The sequence below is a fragment of the Hetaerina americana genome, unplaced genomic scaffold, assembly GCF_022747635.1.
Source record: "Hetaerina americana unplaced genomic scaffold, ioHetAmer1.1.p SCAF_3, whole genome shotgun sequence".
Classification (NCBI taxonomy): Eukaryota; Metazoa; Arthropoda; class Insecta; order Odonata; family Calopterygidae; genus Hetaerina; species Hetaerina americana.
In genome coordinates, this window is record NW_027286874.1 from 6,164,353 (window position 1) to 6,178,922 (window position 14,570).

General features: G+C 36.6%; 1 protein-coding gene across 1 annotated transcript in view; it reads left to right on the forward strand.

Annotated features, from left to right (window-relative positions):
* LOC139691063 (uncharacterized) overlaps positions 1-14,331 on the forward strand; it is a 28,441-nt gene extending 14,110 nt beyond the window's left edge. Inside the window, exons 7-8 of the mRNA XM_071588795.1 lie at positions 3,867-4,038; positions 13,507-14,331. Coding sequence (XP_071444896.1) covers positions 3,867-4,038; positions 13,507-14,331 — 997 coding nt within the window. The remainder of the gene's footprint in view (positions 1-3,866; positions 4,039-13,506) is intronic.
* Positions 14,332-14,570: the final 239 nt, after the last annotated feature.

Below are 14,570 nucleotides of genomic sequence, written 5' to 3' on the forward strand. Positions count from 1 at the left end.
GGGATTCGAACCCAGATCCCTCAATGTCTGGTCGAGTGCTTTAGCTGGTTAAGCTATGGAGGCGTCCTCTTAAACTCGGAAATTTTGGGGGTTTTAAAGTTTTAAACTTTTGCATAGTTTGTTTTGTAGCTCTTAATCCTCAAGGAAATATAACCTTATTTCCTGGCCCATAAGATTTAGGATTATAGGAGAATATTTAGGGTTATAGGAGACTATTTAGGGTAAACATTAAATTTTTATAACCAAATATATGTATACTTTTTTTAATACAATTTTGAAACATCAGGGTTTTCTTAAAAGTTACAAATTTCACAAAAACAAAAGTCGTCAACAGTATTTAATGTTTTAATGTAAACATTTTTTGTACAATCTGTATGTTCCCATTGACATTTCCTTTGCATTCATTAGCCCTGAGATTTCCATACTCTCGTTTAAGGCGAGGAAATACATAGTGTCACTATGCAACTAGTTTGCCATTAACTGCCCACCCTGCATTATTTTATTTGGTATCAAATGATGAATATGAATCCGTATAAGCAATACTTGGCCAATATTAGTCCTTTGTCAGTCATTTGTTTTTTTCTGTGACTACCTGATTGGTTAAGCTTTCCTAGGAAAATATGTTCTGCTATTCACACTATTATAGTTCTGTGTTCTTGTAAATCTATAATTCCATCCTTATGAAAATGGCTGAGAAACAAAATTAATTTACTTTATATTGCCAAAAATGCTTGTATTAATCACAAGTAATGGAAAAGGAGAGTTTCTGTGCATAGAAGAGCACTGGTAGCTCATTGGGGAATGTCATCTACCTCCACAGCATTATTTTACTTGAATTCTTTTGATGCCCTTTTTATCTACTCGTTGAGTATGCCCGGACCTGAGCTATCTTCATCTACATCATGCTTTCTTCCTATGCCTAACCTTGTTGGCCTAAGTTCTTTATGATACAGTTCTATATATTCCTCCCATCTCTCTTGGATCTTTTCTGTACCAACTATTATATAACCTGACTTCTCTCCAAATGTTATCACAGATCTTCCCTTCTTATATCCTGGTAGTGATTTAACCTTACTGTATAGTGCACCAATTTCACCCTTCCTCTGCAAACTTTCCATATCCTCACCCTGTGTGCTGCACCATGCTTCTTTTGCTCTATTTGTTACAATCTCAGTTTACTATTCAACTTGTGATGCTTCCTTCTTGCTAATTCTCTCTTTCCTCCATTTCCTTCTCTTATTTATCTATATACTCATCTCATCCATAATCTATGGTTTTCTTGTCATTTTCCAATTAACATTTCTACAATTTCTTTTGTGGTTTTCAATATGCCATTTTTGACATATTCACATTTTTCCTCAATAGTACCCAGCTCGGTTCCCTCACTCATGATTTTCTCTAAAGCCATATGATACTCCTTCCTTGTCAATCCAGTTAATGCTTCTACGTTCCATTTTCTAAACAACCTCCCTGGCTTTATCTTTTTGATTCGGATGCTACACTTTATAAATACTGAATTGTGATCAGAGTCCTCATCCTCTACTGGGAAACTGTGACATTTGATCATGCCATGCCTAACCATAATATATAATCTAACTGATACCTTCCTTAGTTACCTGGCATTTTCCATGCACACTGAGGTTTATTGTGGTGTCTAAACCATGTGTTCTTTATTAAGAACCATTGTCTCCTGTAGAACTCTATTGCTTTCTCTTTGTGGTCATTTATTGTTGCCTAACCTTAGTCCCCTACCTCACTACTATCTCTTCCTTTAGCTAGCTGTTGCATTGCAATCTCCCATCACTATCAAATATTCCCCCCCCCCCCAGAACACCTGGGATGATGTCCTCTAACAGAGGATATACCCAATTGACTTCTTCAGCCCTGTGATTGTTTGGTGGCATGGATTCCTGAACAGTGATCAAGTTCATTGGTTCTGCTTTTACTTCAACTAGTAATTTTCTATCCATTACTTGCTCTATTTAACTATGCTTCTTCCTACCTTTAAACAAGGGTAGTTTGAATGTTAGAAGGAAGGCATATCACATTTTAACTATGGATTTGGATATGAGAAAATTATCTGCTAGATGCGTCTTAATGAGGACTCATGATGCAGGGTCTCAAACTCTTTAGAATGTAAATTTCTGAACAATGTTTGATCCATTTTAAGAGCAACCAGCAAGATTTTCTGTGCCGGTTGGTAACCACAAATGAAACTTGTGCCCTTTTCTATACCCCGGAGACAAAACAGCAGTCAAAGTAGTGGAAACATGTTGATTTACCACCACCAAAGAAAGCAAAAGCAATGCAGGCAGCCGGATAGGTGATGGCTTCAGTTTTCTGGGTTGCAAAAGGGATTTTGCTGATAGATTATTTTCTCACTGGTCAAACAATTACTGGACAGTACTAGGCTAATCCCCTGGACCAACTCCAGCAAAAGATACATTAAAAAAGGCCAGATTTAGGAAGGAAAAAATTCATCTTTCAACACAACGCACACCCACAAATTATTATTATTACCATGGCAAAAATATGTGAACTAAGATATGAATTGTTACTGCACCCACCTTGTTCACCTGATTTGGATCCATCAGATTTTTACGTCTTCCCCAAGCTCAAAATTTTCCTTGGTGGATGGAGATTTTATTCAAACAAAGAACAAACAGCCAATGTAGATGGGTATTTTACAGCCCTGAAAGAGTCTAATTTTTAAGATAGGATCAAGACTTTGGAACATCACTGGACCATGTGTATTAGTGTACCAGGAAACTACTTTGAAAAATAAAAACATTTCACTGATGTTGTTTATTTCTATTCCATTCCGAGAAATTTTCAAATAACCTCTTATTCAATATTTTTGCCACCCCTTGCTTGCTTTCTTCCCCTCCATTGTATATTACTTTATAATTATCACTCCAATAACCCATGCTATACTTACATCTCACCTCATACAGACCAAGCATCTATTTTTTTCTGTCCATCTCTCGCTTTATATTCTCCGTAGTTTTCATATCCTCAGCATTGTCCTAATATTACAAGTTCCTATTCTTACTAGGTTGGCTCTCTTTTTCATTGCTTTCTATTTCACTTGCAATGATTTGTGAGATGATGACAATGAAAGCCTTGCCTCTCCTTATGACAGGCTTGACACACAATCGTTTGGGTCAAGTCCCGTAGTTACCTGGACACACATACACACAGGACTCGCAGATCTGTGGCTATTATTGATTCATGACGTAAATGATTGAGGTTGTTTCCCATTGCCTTCCCCAATGGTATTTTTTATCATGACACCATCACTCAAATGGCCTCCCCACTGGGGTCTGAAGCCTTCATAGTCATCTCACCGAGGACAGATGCTACATGGGCTACCTATCATCTAATTCCTACTCTTTGAACTATCCAATCTAGGGTGACCTTATTAAGAAGAATTATCATTGCTCATGGCAGCGCAGTTGTATGGGTCATTAGAACACATGAGCCCTTCAACCTCAACTTGGTTGTAGCTAATGTATAAGGTCAAACAACATAAACAGAGGAAAAAGAATCATTCCTAAAATTTGGACAATCCATGTATAAAAGTATGATAAATATTGCTGATAAATATACTCCATTGGTGATGAATGTGTGTTTGGACTAATAGCTATACTGTAGTAATATCAAACAGGTGCAAGGCTGTTGGAAGATACTTGTCAATACTTTAATAGTAGCAAGAAATAATGAGCTCTACGGCCTCTCAGTTAAATAAGAAGGGGGAAAAATTTATTACGGCCATTGGAGTTTTTTCCCCCTTCTTATTTAACTTTAATAGTGTGTATGTCATTGCACCCTTTATTATTAATTGTAATGGTTCAATTGTAATATAGGTTGCAAACTGTAAGTCGAGTGGATCAAGATTTTGACATTCGCCGTGTGCAGCCAGGCCCAAAGAAGTTCATTCCAGTGGACCGACCAAGGCCAACACGTCCTTCTTCACTGTCCTCAGTAGAAGCAAAGAAATCACTGAGGAAATTTAAAGGAAAGAGGAATAATTCCCAGGTATTTACCTAACATTCCTTCATTTTCAGGAGTCAGGTATATAGATTTTCTTGTATTTTTATTGTGTTCCTCATGTGTTCTTGGGGGGCTATTATGAACTAGAGAGTGGAGTCACTCCGTCAGGCAGAGTTAACCGATGCCATACTTTGTAATTCCACCTGCTGCTATTATGAGTGAGCGGGCAGGAGGCTTACCTCCATCACTGTTTATTTTTGGGGTCAGAGTTTTATTAATATCCGGAAGCTTTGTATTTATGAAAATTATCGCATTCATGCTGTCCAAAAATGATATTAGCCATTCTACAAATAACAGTAAACTTTTTTATCAAAACTGATTTTGTTTTATCTTAGAGATAGACAGGATTTCAAACAGGTATTTTGATAGACATTGAATAAACAGGTTTGATGAACTTTAGAAAGGAAATGTGTACTTCATACCAGTCAAGGAAATATTTTTACTCTTGTGATCCGTTCGATTCCGCCTTCCCCACCTTTATTGTGTTCGTCCTTTATGTGTGTTCCTATCCCTTTTCCTTATATCTGTTTCTATATAAATGAGTATTTATTCGCTGTTTGGCGGGATTTCGTGTTTGAATGTGTATTTGGCCAATGTGGCTCATCTCTTTCTTCTGGCTATGCGTGCCACGAAACGCACTGTTCCTTTCCTGTATAATGTTGTATGAATTCTAACCAACCCACTGACCTTTCCTCTTGTGTCGTGTGTATTTCTCCTTTGGTGGGTGAAACAGCCCCCTGACGCCATCTCTTGGCGAAAGAATCGGGGCGCTTGGCGACATATTAGACCCATGGATCTCAGGGTAAATTACATTTCCTCGATAGCTCACATGGTTAAGAGCAACCGCCCGGCAAGTGGAAAGATCCGGTGTTTGCGTCCCGGTCAATGAAATATTTTACTCTTGTGATCCGTTTGATTCCGCCTTCCCCACCTCTATTGTGTCCGTCCTTTATGTGTGTTCCTATACCTTTTCCTTATATCTGTTTCTATATAAATGAGTATTTATTTGCAGTTTGGCGGGATTTTGTGTTAGAATATACTACCTTGATCAAAAATTTCCCGGAATTTATTCAGAAAATTAAAAATACAAGTTTATTCATCTAAATCTATATTGTCCCCTTCAAAGTAATCCCCATCGACTGCAACACACTTATGCCAGCGCTTGATCCAATCCTCGAAACATTTTTTATATTCGGTTTTCGGTATGTCCATCAGTGCTTCCTGCGATTTTTCCATTACTTCCTCTCGGCTGCTAAAACGCGTTCCCCGTAATGGTAATTTTTAACTCGATTGAACAGAAAGAAGTCACAGGGAGCCAAATCAGGTGAATTCGGTGGCTGTTGGATGGTATTTGTTGCATTTTTCGTCAAAAAATTACGAATAATGATAGCACTGTGCGACGGTGCGTTATCATGGTGCAAAATCCACGAGTTTTCTGCCCACATTTCTGGTCTCTTTCGGCGAATTGCTTCACGCAAACGTCTCATAACGCCCAAATAATACTCTTTGTGTACTGTCTGGCCTTCTGGCAAAAATTCATGATGCACTACACCGTTGTAATCCATGAAAACCGTCAGCATTGCCTTCTTTTTTGACTGAAAACGACGTGGTTTTTTTGGTCTCGGCTCATTTGGTGAACGCCATTCACTTGCCTGATGTCTGGATTGCGTGTCGTACTCATAAACCCACGTCTCGTCTCCAGTAATGATCCTTTTGATGAATGTGGGATCGGATTCAGCCTCGCAAATCATGTCTTTTGCGACGTCAACACGGTCTCTTTTTTGCATGAAATTGAGGTCTTTTGGCATGCTACACGACGGAAACCCAAATCATTAACCACAATGTCTTGGGCGGATCCATAGGCAATGTTCAAGTCCTCCGCTATTTCTCTGATGGTTAATTTGCGGTTATTGACCAACATTTCTTTTACTTTATCAATTTTTTCACCGACTTTCGATGTCGATGGTCTGCCACTGCGTTCATCATCTTCGATTGACTCACGACCACTTCTGAACCGCTCGTGCCACTGGTAAACGACCGTTTTTTTTAGAGAATCGTTGCCGAAACACTTTTCCAACATTTCCAACGTCCGTGCGCCACTAAATCCGTTTTTTACGCAAAATTTAATACAAGTTCGTTGTTGCAAATTTAAATACATTTCTGCAATTGTAAAAAATCGCCAACACACACAGAGATAGATGTACTCTTGGCTACGTAACTTTTGCAAATGTCAAGTTATGACACTAAGATTTAAAGGGAATATCAACAACAGATGTACCAATTTAACAAAAAAAACAGAACTCAAATCGGAACGATGGGAGCGCCACACGGTGGTTATTCCGGGAACTTTTTGATCAAGGTAGTATATGTTTATATATATATGTTTATATATATATATAAATATATATATAAATAAATAAATATATATATGTTTATATATATATATGTATATATGTATGTATATATATATATATATATATATATATATATACATTCAAACACGAAATCCCGCCAAACGGCGAATAAATACTCATATATACGGAAACATATATAAGGAAAAGGGATAGGAACACGTATAAAGGACGAACACAATAGAGGTGGGGAAGGCGGAATCGAACGGATCACAAGAGTAAAAATATCTCCTCAACCGGGACTCGAACACCGGATCTTTCCACTTGCCGGGCGGATGCTCTTAACCACTTGAGCTATCGAGGATATGTAATTTACCCTGAGATCCGTGGGTCTTATATGTCGCCAAGCGCCCCGATTCTTTAGCCAAGAGATGGCGTCAGGGGGCTGTTTCACCCACCAAAGGAGAAATAGACAATACACAAGAGGAAAGGACAGTGGTTAGAATTCATACAACATCATACAGGAAAAGAACAGTGCGTTTCGTGGCACGCATAGCCAGAAGAAAGAGATGAGCCACATTGGCCAAATACACATTCAAACACGAAATCCCGCCAAACGGCGAATAAATACTCATATATACAGAAACATATATAAGGAAAAGGGATAGGAACACGTATAAAGGACGAACACAATAGAGGTGGGGAAGGCGGAATCGAACGGATCACAAGAGTAAAAATATCTCCTCAACCGGGACTCGAACACCGGATGCCTTCCCCACCTCTATTGTGTTCGTCCTTTATACGTGTTCCTATCCCTTTTCCTTATATATGTTTCTGTATATATGAGTATTTATTCGCCGTTTGGCGGGATTTCGTGTTTGAATGTGTATTTGGCCAATGTGGCTCATCTCTTTCTTCTGGCTATGCGTGCCACGAAACGCACTGTTCTTTTCCTGTATGATGTTGTATGAATTCTAACCACTGTCCTTTCCTCTTGTGTATTGTCTATTTCTCCTTTGGTGGGTGAAACAGCCCCCTGACGCCATCTCTTGGCTAAAGAATCGGGGCGCTTGGCGACATATAAGACCCACGGATCTCAGGGTAAATTACATATCCTCGATAGCTCAAGTGGTTAAGAGCATCCGCCCGGCAAGTGGAAAGATCCGGTGTTCGAGTCCCGGTTGAGGAGATATTTTTACTCTTGTGATCCGTTCGATTCCGCCTTCCCCACCTCTATTGTGTTCGTCCTTTATACGTGTTCCTATCCCTTTTCCTTATATATGTTTCTGTATATATGAGTATATATATATATATATATACACATATATATATATACATATATATATATATACATATATATATATATATATATATATATATATATATATATATATATATATACATACATATATATATATATATATATATATATATATATATATATATATATATACATATATATATATACATACATACATATATATATATATATATATATACATATATATATATATGTATGTACAAGGCCGAATACATAAATAAAAGACAGCATTAAGCACACAGAAGCCACACACAGATCTTGTGAAGGGTTCTAGGTGGATCTGTTGTAATAATGCAGAATATAGTAAAATGTAAAAGGAAACAGATGAAAATAATGATATAAAGGCTGCAGTAAATAATGAAAATGAGAAATGAAGAGTAAATGGACTGAGGACAAATGTTAGAGATTTTGAGAAAATTATGTCCATGAGAAAAACTGAAAAATATCGCTTCATAACCTGGAGGATATTCATAACCTCAGAAACCTTTGAGAAAGGAAATTGTAGAAGTAATAATTGGTGGAGAGGAATTTGCATTAAGATGGAACGAATTGTGCAAGGAAGAAATGTCTACAGAACAATTATATTCAGAAATTATAAACAGGACAGTTACGAAATGATATGCTGAAAGAAGAGAAAATGGTTCCAGATGAAGAAATTACACATCATAAGCATAACAGAATAGACCAAGCCCTATTAGTAAAAGTGCAGTAAAGCACCAGGACCAAATCTAAAACAGGTGACAGTAGATAGGGCCAAATAAGCACTTCATATCGCAAGCAGACTGTCAAAATGTGAAGTAATCAAGACAGGCGTGAAACAGTTTATGTAAACCTATTCATAGATTGTCACATTGTACAGGGCAGAAAGCTTGGCTGTCCTAGAAAAAGCCATAGAGAAAATTCAAATTTTTCAATGTTCTGGTGCCTATTTAAAATAACCTGGACAAAAAAGTGTTGAAGAAGTTCTAGACATTGTGAAATGAAAGTACCCATCGACAGAAGCAACAGAAAACAATAAACAGGCCAGTGGGGAACTTGATTAGATTTTTAACTTGAAAAATTTCATATAAACCTATATGCTAATTGTAGGATTGTACTGAGTGAAAACTATCGTACTGGCTTCCCACTCAGAAGGCCCGGATTCAAATCCCGGCGGTGTTGAATATTTTTCAGTGGTATCTCGATCCCTACTTGAGGTGCTTTGTGGAGGGCACTTCGAGTGAATACGCCGTCTGTCGGATGGGACGTTAAGCTGCAGACCCCTTGGCGCCTTTCGTAAAGAGCAGGCTAATGCCGACGCCGGGTTTCTCTCCACCCTTCATCCTTTCCTGTCCATCCCTAATGGTGCAAATGACCTCAGCTGTCGGTCGCCTCCAATAAACACTACCACTACTGAGTTAAAAGCTGAGCCATCCTAGATTAGGAGAGGACATTTCATTGCTTGCATTTCATTCCTATGCCTATGTATACTACTGGATAATATACTAATATGATACAGAGAAACAAAATATTAATTTGGTAGTTGTGTCCATCCAAAAACATACCTTAACTGGTAGAGTACCTAATAAACCCATACAAAATATTTTCTTTTAGTTCTTTAACTGTATTGTTATATTTGATCATTTAGTTATTATATTAATAAACATTAACTCTTGTACATTGTGAAGTTTCACTGCTGTTCTTTGGAGAGAGGGTGTTTTGTACCTTGAATAATCTCTATAGTTCATGTGACCTTTTTTCATCTATAATTTTCAACTGTTTTTTCAGAAGAAAAAATTTATTTGGTTTTTGTACATAATATTAATAGTTATGTATTTTTTCACAAAGAAATTAAAGTGATTCATTTTAGTTGAAATAATTGTTTTCAAAATTTCAATTTATTGATATGAAAACATAACTTGAGGCAATGGTGATTACTCATGGCTTCAAACAAAAATTCAGCTTTCATGAAATAAAAAAAAATGTTAACTGAATATTGTATTTTTTAATTACCGTATTTTCCAATCAATAACGCGAAGCTAATGTATAATGCGCTTTCAGAATTTCTTAGTTATCATGAATTTGTTTAGATACTGCACGCCAAGGGCTTCATAGTTATCTTGAAGCTGTATGGATGCCACACATTTTTATATTATATATATATGTATGTGTACATGTATATATGTGTGTGTGTATATATATATATATATATATATTTATGTATATATATATATATATATGTGTGTAAAAATATATATATATTTGGTCGCGGTAGTCCAGTGGGTAGATCGTTGGACTGCTGACCGGAGGGTCCCGGGTTCGATTCCCGGGCAAGGCACTCTGGGCACCTGCAGCTCCACCCAAGCTTTGTGATTTTTCGGGTACCAGATCTTCCTGGGAAACCATAACCGGCACAGGGAAAGGAACTGGCCCCCCTACCCTGATGGGTGAATTTTCACACGCCGTATAGGGCTTATTACTAGGTGAACTCTACCATCACCTACCAAACTGACCTTCGGGTTGATTACTGTGTTTATGGTTTATATATATATATATATATATATATATATATATATATATATATATATATATATATATATATATATATATATATATTATATATATATATATATATATATATATATATATATATTATATATATATATATATATATATATATATATATTATATATATATATTATATTTATTTATATTGTGTGTAAAAATGTCTATATCCATGTACTAATAAATGGTAACAACCAATTAATACATGGAATCATAATTGCCTGTGGCTATATCTACTGTAAGTGTACAGAAGATCAGAGCCAGGTGTTTGAAATTAATTCCAATCAACAGAAGGATGAAACAATAAACAATTTTTACAAGCCAACACAGCATGCCACCTTATTGCTTTTTCGCTATAATTCATGAGTCGAAACGAGGCATAGGTTTGTGTGGCCTTTTATTTGCTGTATAAATTAACTTTCAGCAAATCAAATATAAAAAAATTAGAGATTGAATGAAATGGAATTTTCTGGTATTGTTTGCTTTACTCCGCTTTGTTAGTAATGGCACTCAACTGTTCTAGACACCTTCCACACAAGACAAGACAGGTTCCAGACAAGTTCTATGAAAGTGGCACCTACATCGTGATTGTTTCAAACCTGAATTGATTTCAGCTTTAGTAATTTAGATTTTTCTCAAGGGAATTACCCAATGGAGAAAAATATTGTGAGAAGAAAATCGTATACAGGGATGTTTAAATTTTTTCAATTTTCATGTTACATAATGAACATCGTCATTTTTTTCGATAATATGAACATTATTGTATAGATAACACATCTGTTATCGATGGGAAAATATGGTAATTTATTTAAAATGAATTTAAGATGTTAAAATTAAAATCCACCTTGGGGGTTTGATGGATGCATGGTAGTAGTTTTAGGGAAGGCGATCGACAGTTGAGGTGATTTGCATCATGAGGGAGGGATGGCAATGGCAATTCACGAGGCAACAAGAATAGCACCTTCAGGCAGCAACTGCAAAATAATGATGCCATGTCTTGCGAAAGTATGGTGACCATCACGTAGCAAGTTTCACAAAAATTAAATACTTGGATAGCGTGTTAATTTTGAAACAAGGCAACTGCTAATTATCCAACATCAATGTAGAACATTACTGAGCGACTGCAGATAATGGATGTGACAATGCTCTTTTAATATTATTATCATATTTGATGCAATTCTTAATTAATGCTGAAGTCTGAAGGGTTATATGTGTAAAGGTTTCAATATTATGAACACATTAGTCAACCAAAGTCATAATTGATTAAAACAACGTTAACCATAATTTTTTACATCATTTTTTTACCATCATCATTTGAAATAATTTTATTGTGAAAAAATGCTTATTATTAATAAGTGTGTATACTTAATAAGATTATTTATCAGTGATCATGAATTTTCAATATGTATAGCCTGAAACAATCGAATTCAAAACATCATTTAGTATGTACTTATTTAAAATGTGATAAGCGTGAGGACTAAGACTGCACTAGAAATACTAAACAAGAGTGCAATGATTTTGAGTCCTGATGTTTTCTAATTTCTATCAGTGCATAGTAGAAAATTGAAATAAAATACTGCGGTGAAGAAGTAAAATTAAATTTGATTGGAAAATATGCAATCAAACATTCAGGGGAACCTACTTTAACAAACACCTTCACCATGAGAAATTCACATAATGGGCAAAACTTATTATTTTTAAATGACTCACTTAACAAGCAACATTTTGCATAACGAGTGACAAGGAAAGAGGAATTCCTGGAATTTTTGCATGACTTCTGCTTCAGTTGGTGTTAAGCACTCGTTCCGTTAGCATTTTGTTGTTGCCAGTGATCACATGTTTTTCTAAACTTATGTTCAGACGTATTATTTGTGATTTTTTTTGTGCAAAGTTAAATAATATTTTGTGCATAATTTTGAAAATGTTACCGAAGAAAAAACCACAAAGAGACAGCCATGAGAAAATAAAAATAACCGTAGAAATGAAGGATAAGATTGAGGAAAAAAATTTTTCATAGGAAATGACTAGAATTTCTATGCAATGGTTATGTATTCTCAAAGGTGTTGAAAGATTGCTTCTCATTTGGATAATCAAAAAGCATTTGAAAGGTGACACAATTAACAATAATATCATTTGTGAGAAGATGAAAGTGATTTTTGTCCACCTCGTTATGACGACACCAGAATCATCAATGGCCAAAGAATAAGTATTTAAAGGAAGCTATAAATAATTTAAGAAGTTTAAGAGAGTAATTGGCATCCACAACATGGAGAGGAATGGTGATCCAGCGAGCTCCGACTCAAAGGCAGCTGAGAACTTCATCAGTGACTTCAAGAATGATTACTAATTACTAACTATTTCAATTATTTTGGTAATCTTCGAATTGAATTCGCATTGCAGGTTGGTAAACATGTGAAAGAAGAAAAGATATTGATATTTACTATTGAATCGCAATTTAATGATAATGATATGTTGCATTTTTGCTGGAAAGTTGTCTTCAGAATTATTTTTGCACATGCTTACAAATTTTGCCAAAAATGCAACATACCATTATCATTAAATAAATTGTGATGCAATAGTAGTTATCATCATCTTTTCTTCTTTCACATGTTTACCAACCTGAAATGCGAATTCAATTCGAAGATTAATTGAAATAGTTAGTAATCATTTTGTAAGCATGTGCAAAAATAATTCTGAAGACAGCTTTCCAGAAAAAAAGAATAGGAAATTCATCATAAATAATGAACTAATTATTTCGATTCTTTTTTATTTTCTACAAATCAATTTCACGTTAGTTCATTGCACGATAGTGGATAAGACAAAGGTGATATATGATCCTGAACAATTTATAAACTATGTATTATTTTCTTTAACCTTGTACATACTTTGTTTTTTTGGCATGGAATGCATTTTCGTATTCTACATTGATTTATATTGGGAAATTTGTTTCTCCTAACAAGTGTTTAACTTTACGCGAAAGATTCCAGAACAAATTTTCTCATAGTGCAAGGTTTCACTGTATATGAGTAATATTTCACCACTTGCCATCATGATTCCTTAATTTTCTCAATGTTGGTGAATTCAATTGGTTCCTAATGCTTGTTATGGGACAGCACTTTTTCCAGCAAGCACTTTATTACCACCACAATATAAAGTAAATGCTGTAGGTTCTAAATGTGTTGAAGTGTTTTTGCTGTATCTTACACAAGCACTCTGTCTTTATAATGTCTCCTCAAGAAAACCCAAAGGAAAGCAGGAACGCAGTCAATGGAAGGCTCGAGCGATGACACGGATGAATGGGGCTCATCCTCGGAATCAGAACTGTCACCTGACTCAGGCCCGGACAGTGATAGTGACAGTGATGTGCCTTTGAAGAAGTGTGCCAAGCAAGATGCCGGCAAGCCACTAGCTGGGAAAGGTGGAGGAGAGGCAGGGGAGAAGAAGACCCAAGGGACGAAGAAGGAGGGAGGCAAGGTGATGCCAAAATCCCAGGCGATGAGGAAAAAGGCAAAGATCCATGCGAGTGAGAGCAGCAGTGAGGGGGAGGGGGTGGTGGTGAAGAGAGGGAGGGGAGGAGGCATGCAGGGGAGCCGGAAGGGGAGGAAGAGGGGCCGAGGGAGGGCATGCAACGACCTCTCAGAGTGTTCCCGGGAGTTGACAACAGCTGGGAACAGTGCACTCGGTGATAAAGGGAGTGCAGGGTTGGACAAGGTAAAGAGTATTGGGGTGTTGAACGGAGGGGAGAAAGAAGGCATCGACTTAAAGATGGCGACGGGTAAGAAGGACGGTTGTGAGGAGGGAGTTGAGGTGAAAAGTGGGGATGAGAAGGCCGAGGGACAGAGTGGCAAGGGCGCCTCAATTAGTAGTAATAGGTCCAAGGATGTGTTGTCTTGTGGTGGAGAGGCAGCCGTAGTCAGTGAACAGGTTGTTGATGTCTCTACCATCAAGAGTGAGCCTAGTGAGGAGAGGAAATGTTTAAGATCTGGAAGTCCCACCAAGGAGAAACTTTCTAGCTCTGTAAAGAAAATACCGCATAAAGACACTGAGGAAAAAAGTAGCTAACTAATGGTTTTGAATGACATTTCATAGTATGTGTGAATGACTTCAGGTGTAATACACATCTTGCAGTGAAATAGAATAGTATTTTACTTGCACCTTTGTTAAAGTCACCACCAATGGCAAGATGTCACACTAACTTTCCAAATGAGTACAATTTCTTTAGTTAGCTAAAGATAGTATTTATCTATAGGTAAGTCATATCGTAAGTCACTTAATTTGTAATAATGCCTTTCAAAATGTCT